Source organism: Pinus tabuliformis, chromosome 8 (assembly GCF_031772625.1).
Source record: "Pinus tabuliformis cultivar Carrire ecotype Pingquan chromosome 8, CPIR1, whole genome shotgun sequence".
Lineage (NCBI taxonomy): Eukaryota > Viridiplantae > Streptophyta > Pinopsida > Pinales > Pinaceae > Pinus > Pinus tabuliformis.
In genome coordinates, this window is record NC_142294.1 from 1,298,605,253 (window position 1) to 1,298,623,507 (window position 18,255).

Below are 18,255 nucleotides of genomic sequence, written 5' to 3' on the forward strand. Positions count from 1 at the left end.
TACTCAGTAACTCGAGGGAAATCGATTCTCAAGGAGTACGATTTTAGAGAGAGAATTGCAGGGTGAAGGAAGAGGAGGGTTTCAGCATCAGTCAGAGACTGAGGATGAAGTGACGCAGTGCCTCAAAGAGACATCGTAGAGGGAGAGCTTTGAGAGACAACGCAGGCAGGGACGAGATCTCACGTAGTCCTCACACAGATGATGCAGGGGTGACGTAGTGAAGGATAAAGGGTCTTTGTGGTGTCAAAATTTCTCCTAGTTGAGGAGGAAAATTATCTCAGGTGTTTTCTTGAAGGTTTCTCTATGTACTGCAAAATTATTCCTTGTAAAGAGATTGTTGCCGAAGAATAATAAATAAACCCTCATCTGCTGCATCGGTTTTCCCACATTGGGTTTTTCTGGGGGGAATTGTCTAAAAATAACTGTGTTGATGGGATTGATTCTTGTGCTTGTATATGACTGTTATTTTTTTCTCTATGCTATTATGTGATAACTGCAATATAATTTATTTTAATGTTTGCTGAAGGGTTTTGTAAACAACTTATTGTGAGAAATAAGTAGGAGAAATAAATCAGTTACTGCAGTAGAATTTCGTGTCAGAAATTTTCACATGGTATCATAGCAGAGATCAGGCAACAGGAGTAAAGAATCTGCTATGAGTCAGGAGCATGATGTCGGGGCATCAACTCAGAAGGACCCACGCAGATCTCCAGAGGGAGAAGAGAGCACGAGGAACATGGATCATGATTATTCTATGTTAGCTTCCAGACTAGAAGAAGAAGTCGCTTGCTTAGTGAGTTCTGCCTCCTCTGAGGTTTGGTATATAGATAGTGGAGCTTCCTGGCACATGACAGGAATACGATAATGTTTTTTGAATTATCAGGAAGAAAGGATGAACTTCTAGATCACCATGGGAAATAAGTGAAAATGTACTCCCATAGGAAGAGGTACTGTAGTATTTCAAACAGAAGTAGGGGATCGGCTTCGAGCAACCAATGTGCTACATGTGCCTGGATTGGGGATGAACTTACTATCTGTATATCAGCTTCAAAACAAGGGCTATGATGTTTTCTTAATTGAGGAGAGAAAGTATATGTCAAACACCCGAGTTGGAAAAAGAAGGCTCAGGTTGGAGTCAGAAGTAACAGGTTGTATAGATTACAGCTAGAATCTCCAATGGCACTGATAGGCAGTAGTTGGGTAAAATATTTGAATGAACTATGGCACAAGAGGATGGGACACTTACACCATTGGGCTCTAAGAATTCTCGGGAGAACAATATCAAGAGTTCTAGAGTTCAGTGCTGAATGAAATGATGTATGGAAAGGATGTGCACTAAGCAAGTACGCCAAAGTTGCATTTTCCAAAAGCAACAATAGGGCTAAGAGTGTTCTGGAATTAATACACTCAGATATCTGCGGACCCATGTCTACAAGAGCTCTTAGTGGTGCTGAGTACTTTGTCACCTTCATTGACGACCATTCGAGAAAGACTTGGATCTACTTTCTAAAAACCAAGGATGAGGGTTTTGGTCGATTCAAAGAGTTCAAGGCTCTAGTTGAGAATCTGACAGGAAAGAATATAAAGATATTGCGCTTAGACAATGGTGGAAAATACATCGACAAGGACTTCACTGATTTTTGCCAAGGGAAGGTGTTAGAAAAGAGTGGGCAACCCCCTATAATCCGGAGCAGAATGGAGTAGTAAAAAGGAAGAATAGGACTATTGTTGAAGCAGCCAGGGCGATGCTGTATGATGAGGATATGCCCAAGTTTCTATGGGCAGAAGTATGAAACATGACAGTGTATGTCCAGAACATGACTCCTCATAGGGCATTAGGTAAGATTACTTCGGAGAGTGTCTTCACTGGTAAGAAGCCTGAGGTGAGTCATTTCAGGATATTTGGGAGTTTGGCATATTGCCATGTACCCAAATAAAAGAGGAATAAATTGGATCAGAGTGTGGAGAAAGGATATCTGCGAGAATGCTAAGGCATATAGAGTCTATCTTCCGGGGGAATACGAAGATCGTTATTCGATGGGATGTAAATTTCATGGAGGATAGAGCTTTCAGGAAATTCTGAGAAATGCCTTCCGAAGAGAAGACAAAGAATGATCCGTTGGTCTAGCCATTTCGTCCAACAGAAACTAGCACCAATATTTCTCCTAAAGGCAAAACTCCAGAGGCATCACAACAGGTGGAGTCTTAGGAAGAGGAGTAGATAGATATACCCACTACCAGTGGTAGAACGAGCCGAGAACTTCGACAGATACTATGAGATGCAGAGAATTTCGTCGGTGCACCCAAGAATGAGAAAAGGGAGCGTAGACAGCCAGACATATACTAAACCTTGGTGGCTCAGGTTGGAGAACCCTCAAGTTTTCAGGAGGCCGTTTAGCATCAAGTATGGGTTGATGCTATGGTGGAGGAATACAATTCCATAATGGTCAATGATGTCTGGGAAGTGGTACCTAGGCCTCAAGACAAGTCAGTGGTAGGTTCAAGATGGCTCTACAAAGTCAAATACATTGTACATGGTAGTGTGGAAAAATACAAAGCTAGGTTTGTGGCTAAAGGGTATGCTTCTATTAGATCCTTGGTATCCCTTGCAACACAGATGGGGTGGAAGATTCACTAGATGGATGTTAAGAGTCAAGGCGACATTCTTGAACGGGGTGGTAGAAGAAGTATACATTGAACAACCAGAGGCTTTTGAGAAAGCCTTGTATGGTCTTAAACAGACACCTAGAGCATGGTTTGATCGAATGGAGGTTTACTTGTAGAAGATGGGATTCATCAAGAGTGACGCAGATCCTAATCTCTACTATCTTATTGTAGAGAATGAGCCTCTAATTGTGGTGTTATATGTGGATGATCTTTTCCTGACAGGCTCGTCCAGGGTCATCAAAGATTGCAACGAGAACCTAGCCCCAAAATTCGACATGAAGGATTTGGGATGGATGGATTATTTCCTGGGGTTGGAAGTTTGGCAGCAGAATGGTGAAATTTTGCTTTGACAAGGGGGATACGCTACAAAGATTTTGAAAAGATTCAGAATGTAGGACTATAGACCTATGGCTACTTCAATTATCACCCACTGGAAGAAGATTGATGCATCTGAAGATAAAGAAGTCGATCCCACCTTGTACAGGTAGCTCACAGGGTCCCTGATGTATCTGGTCAATACCAAGCCAAACATTTGTTACGCTGTCAACACCCTCAGTTAGTTCATGGTGGAACCAAAGAGGGCGCACTAGGCAATAGCCAAGCACTTTCTCAGATATATTCGAGGAACAGTCGAGCATGGACTAATGTTCACCCAGGGTAATGACGTCAGGCTGAGTGGGTTCACTGATGCAGATTGGGCTGGAAGTTCAGTAGATTGGAAAAGTACCACTGGGTATTGTTTCAACATTGGATCAGGAATGACCTCCTGGTGTAGTAGGAAACAGAAATCCGTGGCTCTGAGCTCAGCTAAAGCTGAATATATGGCAGCTAGCACAGCTTCGTGTGAAGCCATATGGCTTAGGAAATTGCTTGTGAATCTATTCAGGAGAAATATGGAAGCGACCAGTATTTTGTGTGATAATCAGAGTTGCATCAAGCTCTCTGAGAATCCAATCTTTCATGATTAGTCGAAGCACATTGATATCAGGTGTCACTTCGTTAGTGACTGTGTCCAACGAGGGGCAGTACAGTTAAGGTACACCCCAATAGGAGAACAGGTGGTAGACATCCTCATCAAGGCTCTAGGAGAAACAAAGTTTGTTTATATAAGGGAGAAGATGGGGATGGTGAAGAATCCGTTTCAGTAGCAGAAGTGGATAGTATAAGGAGTTGCAGTGCAACAGTTAGCAGTGGCAGTGCTATGGGCAGCATGATGCAACACATTCAGAGGGAGCTACAGAATAGATGTAGCAGTGACAATGTAGTGTCATGGGAAGCAATACAGGTTGCAACAGCGCCGTAGATGAGGGGTAGTAGGCTGAGCGTCAACAACGTAGAGGACCGATACTAGCGATCAGTGTGATGCTTCTATTAGGAAGTATTGCTAGAGCACATTTCTTGCTAAGAGAGAGTGTTTATTTCGGGTAGCATCAGATGTGCTCTAGCTCTGAAATTTTGTGGAGGGGCTTGAACACATGAGATATCCAAGACCCAGAAATCGTTTGGAGAAATTCCACCCGGATGAGGACTTATTAAAATAATTAATATTGAGAGGTGTTTAGGTGAAAATCACATCATCATACATTTGTCGATGCGTTTCGAACCAACAAGTGTGGTTCATCGTGAGGACAAGTTGAAGAACCAGATCATGGCTGCATGTTAAATAGAGAGAGCAGATCATCCAACGGCTATATTTGACTGGGAAACTAGACTGGACCAAGGGATAGGGATAGGGACAGGGACAGGGAAAAATCAATTAACTAATTTATAAGTTAGTTAAATTTATTACCATATATGAGTAAAAGTAATTTTTTGTTTTTAACTGCCAAGAGTATGAATCAATAATCAATTAAAATTATATAGATAAATAAAAACTTATAATCTTAATAGTATATGAAATAATAAAAATTAATAAAATTTTATTAAAAGTATATGTTATCTAGTTAGTTAAATAATTGAATATGCAACAATTTTTTTAATTAAAACCATTAGGAAAATAGACTCAAGTCCATGCAAAAATATTGAGAAAGAATATAGTTGTTACAAATTAGTTCGTTAATTCATTGTTTTAACTTTATTTAATTATATTTAAAGGTGCAAGGGGATAAATTAGTTCCAAACTTTGAAAATCCTACATCAATGTTTTGGTAAAAAGATTTATATTTATTAATACATTATGTTATTTAAAAAGATCTTTATTACACAGAACCATTACGTTCTTATTTTCAACCTAGAAGAGAACCAGTGAAATTAAAATAAAATACCAAAAATTGGATAAAAACAAAGAGCAAAAAAGGAGAACAAACGATCCAAAAGACGACGGGGGGAAACAGAGAAGATCACACTGAAAATAACAACACAAGGGGCGGGGGCGGGTGGCTAGGATGAAAGGCAAGGATCCAACGACTGCTAATTTTCTAGCTGTCATCCCTATGGAGATTTCTCAGCCTTTTTTCAATTTCTATGGCCTCCCTAAACTTTCGGTGATGAAAAGGCGCAATCTTGGCAATAACACGGGCCTCTTCAATACATATGTGATGCTTAGTCTTTTCTACGGTGGAAGACCGGGTCCTCCCATGTTTTACGTCAGCTAAGTGCTCATGAATCCTTTGATTAATAGAGCACCCTATCTCACCAACATAGGGGGTCCCACAGGAACAAGGAATAACATAGACACCTTTCATGTCCTTTGGGTCAATAGGGTCTTTAACTGATCTAAGGGAGCTACGAATGGTGTTAAGGGGTATAAAGGTAGAGGGAACATTATGCCTTCTGAGGATCCTCGCAATCTTATCAGTGGTCCCCTAGATGAAAGGGAGATGAACCTGACACTCGATCCTTAGTGTCTTTCTTAACCCTAGGACCTTTGCTGGCTTTAAGGAAAGCTTTCAGACCTTGGTGCCTACTATAACCATCATTAACAAAAACGTCAAGGAGATGGGCTTTCTCTTTATCAAGGTTCTTTTCCGTGATCCCAACGGTTCATGTCTGTGCGACCTCAGCCCGTCTTCTATGCAGGATAACAGTGTCGCTGTCAGCGTCAGTACCTCGTTTAGATCTCCAGGCCATCGTCCGTTCCCTATTATTTTCCTACATTCCTTTGAGTCGGGTTCTTGTAATATTATTGATGGTAATATGCATTTAGGTAGGTTTAATAATAATAGTTGACGTGATTATTATTTCAATAAAATTGTTGATAATAATAACAATAATAACAATAATGAGAATAATAATAATAATAACAATAACAGTAACAATAATAATTTGGGTGAGTGCAATATAAATGTTAGTTATAATAATAATAATAATAATAATAGTAATAGGTTAATTAGTAAGAATAATAATAGTGAGTTATCCTATAATAATAGTAGTATTAGTAGCGGAAAGTATCATATTGATGAGATTTCGAAAGAAATAATAATAATAACAACGATGATGAGGGTTATGACGATGATAATAATAATAATAATAATAATAATAATAATAAGCTTCCTCTTCTTTCCTCTTTTTCTTTTCCCCCTTCCGTCTTTAGCCTCCTTGAGAAAGGTTTAAATTTTTCCCTCGCCCCTAAGAAGATCCACTAGAAGACATTATGTGTGACGTAGAGTTTGGGATTAGGAGCTTGCCTGATAATATTAAGGACACTATAAGGCAAGACTACATTATTGTCCTTAGGAAGGCAAAGCCCCCTAGAAGCAATATTAGCAAGGCTGAGTTTGAGGCCCTCAAATCCTTGAACCACAACAAGGACATCGTGGTTCTTAAAGCCGACAAAGGAGGGGCTGCTGTCATCCTTGATAAGGAGGATTATCGCTAGAAGATGTTGGATCATCTTTGTAACAGTGGCAGCTATAAAAAGCTTAGCAAGAATCCCTTGAAAAAATTCTCCAGAGTTGTCGCTCTTGCTATTAAATCCAGTAATTCTGTGGGTTCCTTTTGCCATAAACTTATTGAGAGTAGCCCCATCACTCCACGAATCTATGGGCTTCCAAAGATTCACAAAGAAGGGGCTCCCCTAAGACCCATTGTCAACACCATAGGTGGTCCAACCTACCTCCTAGCTAAATACCTTGCCTTGAAGCTTAGACCCCTTGTTGGCCTCACAAAGTCGTTCGTCAAAGACTCTTCGTCATTTTTCAATGAGCTTAAAGGCATAAAGTTCGACCCTGGGGACATTCTTGTGAGTTTCGATGTGGTCTCCCTTTACACTTGCATTCCTATAAAGGAGGCCATTGAGGTCATCAACCGCCTAACCGATCCTGATACCGCTCATTTAGTTGAAATTTGTCTCACGTCTACTTTTTTCAGCTTCGAAGGTGAATTCTATGAATATACCCACGGGGTTGCTATGGGCTCCCCCCTGTCCCCGGTTGTTGCTAATCTTTTTATGGAAGACTTTGAATCTAGAGCTTTGGCCTCAACCCGTCTCTTGCCCAAGCTGTGGAAGAGATTTGTTGACGACACTGGTGTCATCTGGTCTCATGGCCAGAAAGAGTTGGATCTATTTTTCTAGCATCTCAACAATCAATCCCCATCCATAAAGTTCACTATGGAGCAAGAAGTTGATGGGTGTTTGCCTTTCCTTGATGTTCTCATTTCAAAGAATGATGACGGTTCTTTCTCCCACCAAGTGTTTAGGAAGAAAACTCATACTGAGCAGTATCTTCATGCCAGCTCCCATCATTTCCTTGCTCAAAAGTTGGGTGTTCTCAACACGCTTGTGACTCGTGCGCTAAGAATCTCTGATGAAAAGAACCTTGATAAAGAGAAAGCCCATCTCCTTAACGTTTTTGTTAATAATGGTTATAGTAGGCACCAAGGTCTGAAAGCTTTCCTTAAAGCCAACAAAGGTCCCAGGGTTAAGAAAGACCCTAAGGATCGAGTGTCAAGGGTTCATCTCCCTTTCATCAAGGGGCCACTGATAAGATTGCGAGGATCCTCAGGAGGCATAATGTTCCCTCTACCTTTAGACCCCTTAACACCATCCATAGCTCCCTTAGATCGGTAAAAGACCCTATTGACCCCAAGGACATGAAAGGTGTCTATGTTATTCCTTGTTCCTGTGGGACCCCCTATGTTGGTGAGACAGGGCACTCTATTAATCAAAGGATTCATGAGCACTCAGCCGACATAAAACATGGGAGGACCCGGTCTTCTGCCTTGGCAGAACACGCGGAAAAGACTAAGTATCACATATGTATTGAAGAGGCTCGTGTTATTGCGAAGATTGCGCATTTTCATCACTGGAAGAAAAGGGAGGCCATAGAAATTGAAAAAAGGTCGAGAAATCTCCATAGGGATGACGACTGGAAAATTAGTGTATATGTGTGTACTTCAACAAACTGCTACCAAAAATAACAAGAACACAAAGTTTGGCTCTCTACTAGGGACAAAACCTCTCCACTCTTGAGAGGAAAACCCTTGGTAAGTTTTCTGTTATTGAAGCTTCTTATTTGAACAACTGCCAAACCCTAGACCCTTGACTAGGATATCCTCCAAGCACAAGTCAAATCCTTCCTCTTTCTGCTCTATAACTTCTGGCACATGGACCTCTGTCCTCCGACACTTTTCTCCTTAGCACTTCGTACTTCTTCTGCTGCTTGTCTAAGTTAGGAAACCCTAGAACATTAGGGCTTCTTTACTTTGTTATAGAGAGAGTCTTCTTCATTTTCCTTTGGATACCTTGTAGACCTAGATACACATCGAATGTTGCCGCCTTCTTCTGCTGTCAAATTTGCAAGGGTTTACTTGTTGCATGTGTGGACAGAAACCCTAAAATAGTCTCCTTCTCGCTGTCTTTTCCTTCTTCTTTGTTGGTTGGGGAGGCCTTATGGTCCTTGTTTCTTAACCCAAAACTAAAACACTTGTGACTGAGATTTACCGCTGTAATGACTGCAAGAAGCCTCCTCTATCTTCGGACGTGTGGCTGCGGAAACCCTAGAAAACATCTTCTTACCTTTGTTGTCTGTCTCCTTACCACGCTGCCCTTGTAACTCTTTTCCTTGGCTTTTCTTTGTTCTTCTTCGTGCTCTCTTGCTTGCGGATTTTAGTGTGAAGAAGATGTGTTGTATGAGGAGTGGACAACCTCTATAGATAGAGGTCTGTCCCTCCTTTTTAGGCCGACTTGACTGTCCATTAGGCTGACATGATAATTTCATCATTTATTCGTTATGCAGCTGCTTGGAGACTTCGTTGATGCTAGGAGAGGATTTGACTTGCTTTGGAGGTGTTCCCATGACCTTGTATGTTGACATACATGATATAACATGCCCTCAAAGGCTCTCATCATAGTTACATTTTGAATTTGATTCTGTAGAAGCACTTCAAAATGTGCTTGACCTATTTTCAATGAGCAAGAAACTCATTGACAAATAATACCAAAATAATTTCTTTTTTTTCTTGAATAAATACAAATATCAAAAGTACATTTATGAAGATCGAACCTAGTTACATTTCCTTCAATGCTTAAGACTTTCTATTTGACCAAGATTCATGATAGTGAATAATTTGGATAATGCCTCATAAATTTCTTGAGCAGAGTGTATGTTGGATATATAGGGATGAGGTTATCATTTATTCCATCCACCATTAGAGTCATGGCCAATATTTCTATTTCCATGAAATTTTCCTTTTCGGCATCACTTAACTCATTAGAAGGCTTTTTTAGCTTTCCTTTGACTAGACCCAAAACATTATTCTTTTCGAGGATGAGGTCTATCCTCTTCTTCCAAGCCCTGTAGTTAGATGCTCCTTCTACTTTGTTTTCTCCCTTCATTGAGTTATACATTGTCCTTGAAGATGATAGATTTGACTTCTTATATGATCCTTTTCATGACCCTTTTTCAAAGCTTCTTAGAACTCCTTATTCTCCTTTCAATAGATCTTTGAGCTGCCTTTTTCCCTTCTTCACCTTAGCTCTGATACCATGTTAGAAAATCAGAAAGGCAGAAAGATTTTCTTTATGTTGATAATTACTTGTGATAATCTTATGTTTTCTTATGTTCTTCTTTTATCTTTAGTTCATCAAGCAATTACCAAGACAATAACACAAAGATCACAAACACCAGATGTAGGCGGACAACCAAGGCAAAACCCCTATCTAGGGGAAAACCTAGTCAACAACTCTTCCTTAATAACTTCACGAGATAATCCAAGACTCTTGACCTAGACACAGACTTCCTCCACACCAAGTCAACCTTTTCTTCCTTCTGTAGATGATAACCCTTTCAACAATAACTTTGACCTAGCAGCAATAGAACTTCGATCCAGCAACAACTTCGACCCAATAGTCAACCCAACAACGACTTTGACCCAACAGTTAGCCCAACAACAACTTCGGCCCAATAGTTAGCCCAAAAACAACTTCGACATAATAGTTAAATTTCGACACAGCAGCAACACTTCGACCCTCCAGTAGTAGACCAGAAAATCCACACGTGTCAGAGAGAGATGACCCAAAAACTTCGAACTTGATCTTTCCATCACTTCTCCTTCTCTTCTTGGAATTTCGCACTTTTTCTGCCTCCTCCTTGAATATCAAACTTTTGTGTGTGAGTATATTCCAAATGAATTCGAACTGGTTCAATATATAGGCTTCTGGTGAGGTTGAATTACTCTCTTTAAGGCCGACTTTGTGTGGAGGTGACAAATGACTTATTTGACTCAATAATAAATCTTTTTACTTGATTGAAAAGCCCAAGAAGGGTCTCTTTAAATGGAAAATGATTCTAATGACAAAATAAATCCTAGAAGTCCTCAATGGGGACTTTGACCTAAAACATGATGAACCAAGCATGAAACCCATGCTTTAATAAGTCATATTAATAATAATAAAAATTTCTTTTTCATTCTTTTGATAAATACATTTCAGTGTGACTCAAATACAATCTATGAAGACCGAACCTAGTTACATTCTTCAACAATATGTGTGTTAAAACCACCTAAATAAGCTAGGGCATTCACATAAGGAAACTACAACCATATCAATACCATATCAATTACACCAATAAACCATGTTGAAACAATGTAAAAAAGGGGATCTATGTGCTAGGCACTCTCCAAGTAAGTGTGCAGTGCTCATTTAGAATAGACCTCCAAAGTGATAGGGTAATCCCAACATATAAACCATTTCTAACCACCTAGCCTAGTTGAACATAAGAAAGGAACCACGTGGAACACCCCCTCATAGTGATATCAATAATATAACATGCTCAATCACTAGGACACTTGAAAAGTCTTGTCACTACATCACATCATCATTATGCAACATCATTTAGCAACCACCCAAGCACCAATAAAACCAAAGAATATGATCATCTATAAGCCAAAGCACACATGCACCACTAGTCCAAATGTTCCAAGAACATCATCTTGCAAGTTCATTCCTTGTTATAAAAGCCACTAGTGTTGTGATGGAAATCGCAAGTGCAAACATCATCCGATATGAGGGGTAACAATACCAAATGCTATTTATTACAAGCTTGAATGAATATTTTCGCAATTTTGTACTAGAATATTGAGTAATAAATGATTAATATAAATTTATGATTATAGTGAGCATCATGATAGTGTATAAATATACACAAATTAGTCACGAGGTGAACTAGTTTTATTATTATCTTTTTCACACATTTATGAATAGTATTTTTGACACAAGTAATCATTAGCACTATGTCTAATACAAATTCAAGGTAAACATAGGAATACAAGTGTGCTTATTCATAGGTGTTGACTTTCTTTGTTTTCCCTTTTGCCATAGATTGATACTTATGTTGAAATGCATTTTTGTGAACTCTAACTATTTTCTTGAAAAATATAACTTAAGTTGATACTTGCCTTGCCTCCATACTAATGTGAAAATAATACATCATGTGAATCTCATTGTATAAGTGTTAATGCGTTGAGGTGAATGTGGGACATATGCATAGAAAGGGGATGGTATGAATATCAACATGCCTAGCGAAACAACTCACAAATAAGAACAAGACTAAATGATTGTTGAAGCGCTACACGATGAAACTAGCATTATATAAATATTGTTATACAAGTATTGATGTGTTGAGTTGTATGAGTTCCAGATCGCTCTCGACTTTTCACTTAAAACGGGAATGAGCAATGATAAACTTTCAAGTTGGTGGGAACTAGATTATTGATAACTGACCATGTGTAATGTTTGTTGCAATGGATAATGATGATGAATGCAAACTAGTGCTAGTTATGTTGGTTTATGCTAGAATCAAAGGTTTAGTGTTCGACATACCTTGGTGTCTAACAGTTAACTCACGATACCCATTATGAAACATGTGTTGCCAATTTGTCTTAGGAGTCTCATTAGGTGCATTGCATGCTAACTTGCTTTGTCTTTAACACACATATGAAGCCATGGTTGGAGGTAATACAACATGGGAGAAGTTTATTCCATGCACAAGTGTAATTCATTTAACTTTTATTCTATACTTTTAGCTTAAGAAAACTATAATATTAGATGTCTTGTATAATATTTCCTCATGTTGTGACTTTTACATTACATATCCAAAGTCAATTTTTTTTTGCATTGAATTTGTTGGTAAGTATTTATTCTCGTCTTCTTGTGCAGGCATTCCTTTGCCACCATGTCTTTCATTGCAGAAACATTCATATTTCTCTATGTGGGGATGGATGCATTGGATATGCAAAAATGGAGAATGACAAAGTCAAGGTGTGCACTACTTTAATGCAATAACTTAATCCTCATGTTGTTATGTTTCTAAAAATGCTAGATTCCATCGTTAAAAATTCAATTTACATGACCAAACTGGTCCATGATGAATGAGAATCCTTGATTGGGTTTCACTTACCTTGATTTTATTTTGAAGATGCACTTAAATGCTATAGTATGGTTACTTTCGTTAGCTTCAAATTGATATGAATTGGATCATTATATTGTTTGTCATCCATCTTGATGCTTGAAGGGTTGAAGAATCAAAGAAATCAACTTATAGGAGTAGTTTTAGTGGCGAGACCTAGTTTGGAGAAATGTGGTTTGAAAGCTTTTAGGGCTAGCTTGAAGCCTTAAATGACATTTTTTGATGGTAAAACTTTGCCACTCAAGTGCCACACCTAGTAACATTATTGCACACTCAAATACCTTTCAATTGTACAACAATCACATCAATACGAGATTGAATGTAAAAGTTATGCCTCCCAAAACTTGACTAATTATGATTCACCTGTTGGACACAGATTGTCATTGATGTCAATATGGAAATATTCAAGGAGTAGACAGAGCCAAGAGGAGGAGACAGAGCCACCAGAGGAGAAAATAGCGCAAAGAGCAGATAGAGCCAATGGAGGCATGCAAATAAGTAATCAGAGAGCTTATATGCATGCAGGTAACAACTATAAACAACCATTGGAGCAACAAAGGTGTAGACAAAGCAAATAGACGACGTAGAGAGCCATCGTAGCAACAGAGGAACAAGTAGAGCCATCAGAGCAACAGAGGACGCAAACAACCATCGGAGGAAGCAGACAGAGCCATTAGAGGAGCAATATATATATATATATACATAGGGTTAAAGGAAACAGCGGAGCAATATTTATATTTAGGGTTAAAGGAGTGGAGAATATATATGAATAGGCAAATGCACTATCGGAGGAGAAAACCATATATATATGCGTAACCTTATATATATGCGTTTAACGCAAACAGAGGCCATAGCATACATATTACAAATACACTATCATAGGCAGAGCAGTATATTATATCGGCGGGTTCATTAAGTGTCACACCCGAAACCTCCGATTGCGATAAGGTATGTGGACCCGATGGTCCTATTATATCACACCCTATTGTTATGTTGCATCCGCGGTAATCGCAATGAATAAAGAGTGGTCACCCCCGAACATGCGATTGCGATTATAACACGGACCCGATGGTCCGACTGTAACACAACTTAATGCTAGATCGCATCTGCTGGAGGATTGGCCCATCGGCCATCGACGATGTCATGGGGTCGATGTATAAAGGATCCCCAGAAGTCTTGAACGCTGATTGCGATTGCAAGTGCGGACCCGCTGCGGAATTGTATTATGGTTGAATCGCATCTGCCCATCGCAACAATACACAAAGGAATTACACTCTCCCGAGCACTGATTGCGATGTAAGTCATGGACTTGTTGGTCCAATTGCAACATGGTCCAATGTAATATCGCATCCGCTGTGTCGCTAGTCTTGAAGGGATGTTAAATCCGTCGATTGCAATGGAGCTATGGACCCGATACAAGAATAGAAGCGGGTAAACTAAATTTGAAATCCGCCATTAGTGTTTCTCGCCTGTTTTTTCATATATTTTCCTGTGTAACCATGTTTTTGCTTGCGGGGTGGTTTTAAGCCGAAAGGCTTACGATGGCTGTGTCCGATGGTTTTTAGAAGGTTGAACGTCAGGTAAATGGGGTGATTCATGGCGAAATTGATTGCGATTGGACGTGGCTATCCGTTAAATGAAGTTGAACTCTGTGCATGCCCACAATCATTGTTAAAGGAGCGCTGTTATAGTCGTAACCAGTGAGATGTGTTCTCCGTGGATTATTTGGCACTCTCTTATGAATTAACGTGTCCTGTGAGCACGATGAGACAAAGGAAGCTACAACGACAGACAAGCCAGTGGTGAGGAAGCTGAAGTAGGCGAGGAGGAAGCCAAAGAGCCAGCGAGTAAGCGGAAACGAATGGACAAAGGCATGAGAATGTATAAAACAGTAAAAACAGAGAACTGTTGGTGCTGTTGTTGTGGTGAAGGACCAGAGTGTGAGGTAGTAGAAGCAGCAGAGGCAAAAGAGGCTGCAGAAGCAGCGGAGGCTGTAGTTGCACCAGAAGCAGCAGAGGCAGGAGAGTAGGAGTGAGAGAACCTCAGCTGAATAGAGTGTAGCAGCATACCAGTTTATACCAAGGTTGGGTTGGAGCCCAAGAGGTTGGAGCCTCAGAATTGAACAGGACTAAAGTCATTAGGGGTAGGTGCTCCTAAGTGCAGATCCATTGCAAAACAGAGTTGGTGCTCTGGAGGTTGGAGCCTCATTGAAGTCCAAGTTGGAGATGGGCAACTATTCACAATCAGATATATACTTATATTGTATTTATTTTATTACACTATCTTGAGTTTTTAATAAAAGCATTAATTCCAGTTGTTGATTTCTGTGTTCTGTGTATACATATACATATCTATATATGCTTATGGCAATCACTAGGAAAATTTAAAAAAGAAGAAGGAAGAAACACTGATTCACCCCCCTCTCAGTATTTCCAACATCACCACCATAATTCGAGAGGATGCCATGCTAGCCCCCATTACATATGGAAAAGGGGCTATCCACGTGGACATTATTGCCTCAAACAAGAACTAGAGTAAGTGCCAACACTTGAGGTGGGGCCCACTATCATAACAACCACTACCTCCTGCTCTTTATTGGACTCCACCACAAGGGAGGCTTCTCTATATTAGGTCACCTAAAGGATATATGAAGTCCAAGTGGTAACGGTGACAAAATTGGCAAAGGAGGGATCCTCTTCTTAGAAGCAAAGCTCAACTAGCATAATCAGGGCAATGCGGATTCTCTAAGAGGCCAAATTAGGGCAAAAAGACCTAGCTTCAAGGATAAGCAAGGTCAAAAAGCTTATCTAGGACCATAAGGCCAAGAAAAGACTTGTAATACAATCAATTTATGGTACAACAAGCCTTCAACAAGCCCCAAGTTGAAGCTTGCGACAAAACTAGGGTTTCGTTACGGAACAATTTATCCAGGGCAAAGGATATCGGCCCAAAAAGGGAGAAATTAGCCATGAGAAGAGGTTGATTTTGAGGAAAATACTCACAACCAAGTGTTGAATCCCTCCACTTGGAAACATAGGCAACCCTAGTTGAAATAAATGCCCTAACCCTAGCTAGTGGCTTTCCTTAAGAGGTCAAAGTTTAGGTTTGGGGAAGAAAAGTATAAATTCAAGAATGTTTTTGGTGTGATCAACAATGTGAACAAGGCCAGTGCCTTGACCTTGGGTGATGGAGTCTATGGAATACCTACTTAGGAGAAAATACTAAACCCTAACAAGAAGTAAGGGAATATGAAATCCTAGGCTTCAAACCCTAGGAACCATTTTTGTGAGGGAGCAAAGTCAATGAGGAGAGCTAGTTTAAAGACTCACTCATGGGATTTTCATACAAATTCTAAGATGAGTAAGGCATACACTACCATTTCCAAGATTCTGTAGAAAGCTTTTCAATAATTAGTAGCACATAGAAATTCTAGACAGTAACCATTCCATGCAATAGTCATAAAATAAAATCCAACATGAAAGAACTTACAAGATAGATGCACATATCAACCCTTTATTGCACAAATTTCCGCTAGGCCGAAATCTCTAAGAGGGCTGAATTGATCCACAAGTGATGATTCAAATGAAATGAAGGTAACCTCTACTTATGAGGTTTACCTCAACTATTTTAGCCTAATGAAGCCTAATGAAGTTTCTTTTCTATCTTCTACGGCGATGCTTGAATTGCTAGCAATGGAGATTCTTGCAACACTGGTCATTCATATTCAAGGTGTGATGCTTTCAACTCTTTTGTAGGATGGAAAATTTTTGGAGCAATACATACCTTTGATATTTTGAATGGGACAAATGGGGAGAGTTTCTTAGGAATCCTAGATGTTGGTAGTGGAACTAAATTACCAAACAAGAAAGCTCCAAGTGTTCCTATATGGGCATAGACAACTTTATCTGCTTCTAAGCTAGGCAAAGCGGCCCTACATACATATTTGACCATCATCAGCAAAGAATTCACTGATGATAAAGATGCTCTAGTATCCTTGAAGGCTTCATGGATTGTAGCTGTCGGTGTTTCATTGAGTGTAAAACAAGTAGGGGATGGAATTTCCTTTGGGGAACACAAGTTTGATGTAGATCCTATTGTCGCTCAGATTGTACAGGCACTGTGACAACGACTCAGGGTGGGGGTTGTCACTCTGATCCTTGCCCACTCCGTTCTAGCTATCTCCCAACAATAGGCTATGGGGAGTAGTTCCTATGGAAGTGAGATGATGGAAAGCAAGTTGGGAACCAATTTTCCCGAGAGACACAGTTGAGTGGCCTAGCTACTTGATAAAAAATATCAAGACTCAAGGATCTAATTAGATTTGAAGTTGAGACCAATGCCTTGTGGAGTCAAAATTCTTTCTTATTATAAATTATTACCAAGTAACCGGATGGACAATTGTTGCTGAAATGAATAACTAACCTATATGAAGTGCTAGTCCTAAAATTTAAGTGTGATGCAAGGATCTTGGTTAGTTTTAGATTATATGCCTAGTTTAAATGGAACCTTTCCGCTCACTGTTTTGAGAACAATCTTTAGAGTAGGTTGTGGGATGGAAGCCAACGAGAAGCAAACAAAGGTTTGATTAACGATACCTGCTCCTGTGTTCCAACCACCCAGTGCTTCAGGTGCTGCAGAGACTGTGGCTATGAGGACTACAAGGTCACTGTGTTAACCATTAAGAAGGGATGAATCCCTCAAGCTAAATGAGAAAGGGTTGTCTTAAGAGTCTATCAACCAAGCTTATGCTTGGAGGTAAAGTTTTAATGCAAACTAAGCCTATAATGCTTATGATTGATGATAATGAATGAAATTCTTAGTTTTGAGATTAGCTTAATGTTTTAAGTACTTTAAGTTATGATGTATCCTTAACAACAAGAGTACTTATCAATGAGTTATGTGCAATCTCACAACCAAGAAAGTGCCAATTTGCTTTGTGCCAAAAATAGATCAATCCACAAGATATTTAACCAATGACAAAAATGAAAGGAACTTAGAACACTTATCCACTTATCAATTAGCCAATGGTTATCAACACAAGATGCCAATCACAATAGCTCAAGATATTCCAATAATGATTCTATAACAAGATTACCATTGATCTTATGTCAATGTTATAATGCCAATTGGATGTCCAAAACACATATAAGAGAGAGATACTTCAATTTAGATTTCAAATGCCCAAAGTAACTCAAACCATTAACAAGATTAGAACTTAGATGTGTGAGTGATTTTAGTGCCAAGTTAACAAATTCTCAAAATCAATCACAAGACAAGCAATTGTTAGAGCCTAACACATAAACCATTATAAACCAAGTAAATGATGAAGAGCTACTTATGATGCAATACGGGACAACAATAAATATCTCACTTTAAATCAAGGAAATTGCCAAACATATGAATCATAAGATGACCAATGAGTAATCTAATGACTTTCCAATATAACTTAGTGAATTTTAAACCACCTATGATTAATTACTCACTGTTATATAAGATCTGAAACACTTATTACAGTAGTAAGTAAATGTGTAAACAATTAGTTATTTGTGCTACAAGTACCAAAATATGCTCAAAACTTAGAGTGAACTTGCGAAACTAAAAATATAGATTTTTAGGACTTTTAAGATGTGATATTCAGAAAATATTAGATCTGATTTCACAATTATGTAGAGATATTCTAGCAAGCTAAGAACTAGATCTAGGCTATATATGTAATGCTCAAGTGGCCAAAATTTAGGAAAAT

General features: G+C 39.2%; 1 protein-coding gene across 1 annotated transcript in view; it reads left to right on the forward strand.

Moving 5' to 3' along the window:
• The window catches only part of LOC149240215 (sodium/hydrogen exchanger 4-like), a 369,919-nt gene that overhangs the window by 259,646 nt on the left and 92,018 nt on the right, over window positions 1-18,255 (forward strand). The window contains exon 11 of the mRNA XM_089373646.1: window positions 12,263-12,364. Coding sequence (XP_089229772.1) covers window positions 12,263-12,364 — 102 coding nt within the window. The remainder of the gene's footprint in view (window positions 1-12,262; window positions 12,365-18,255) is intronic.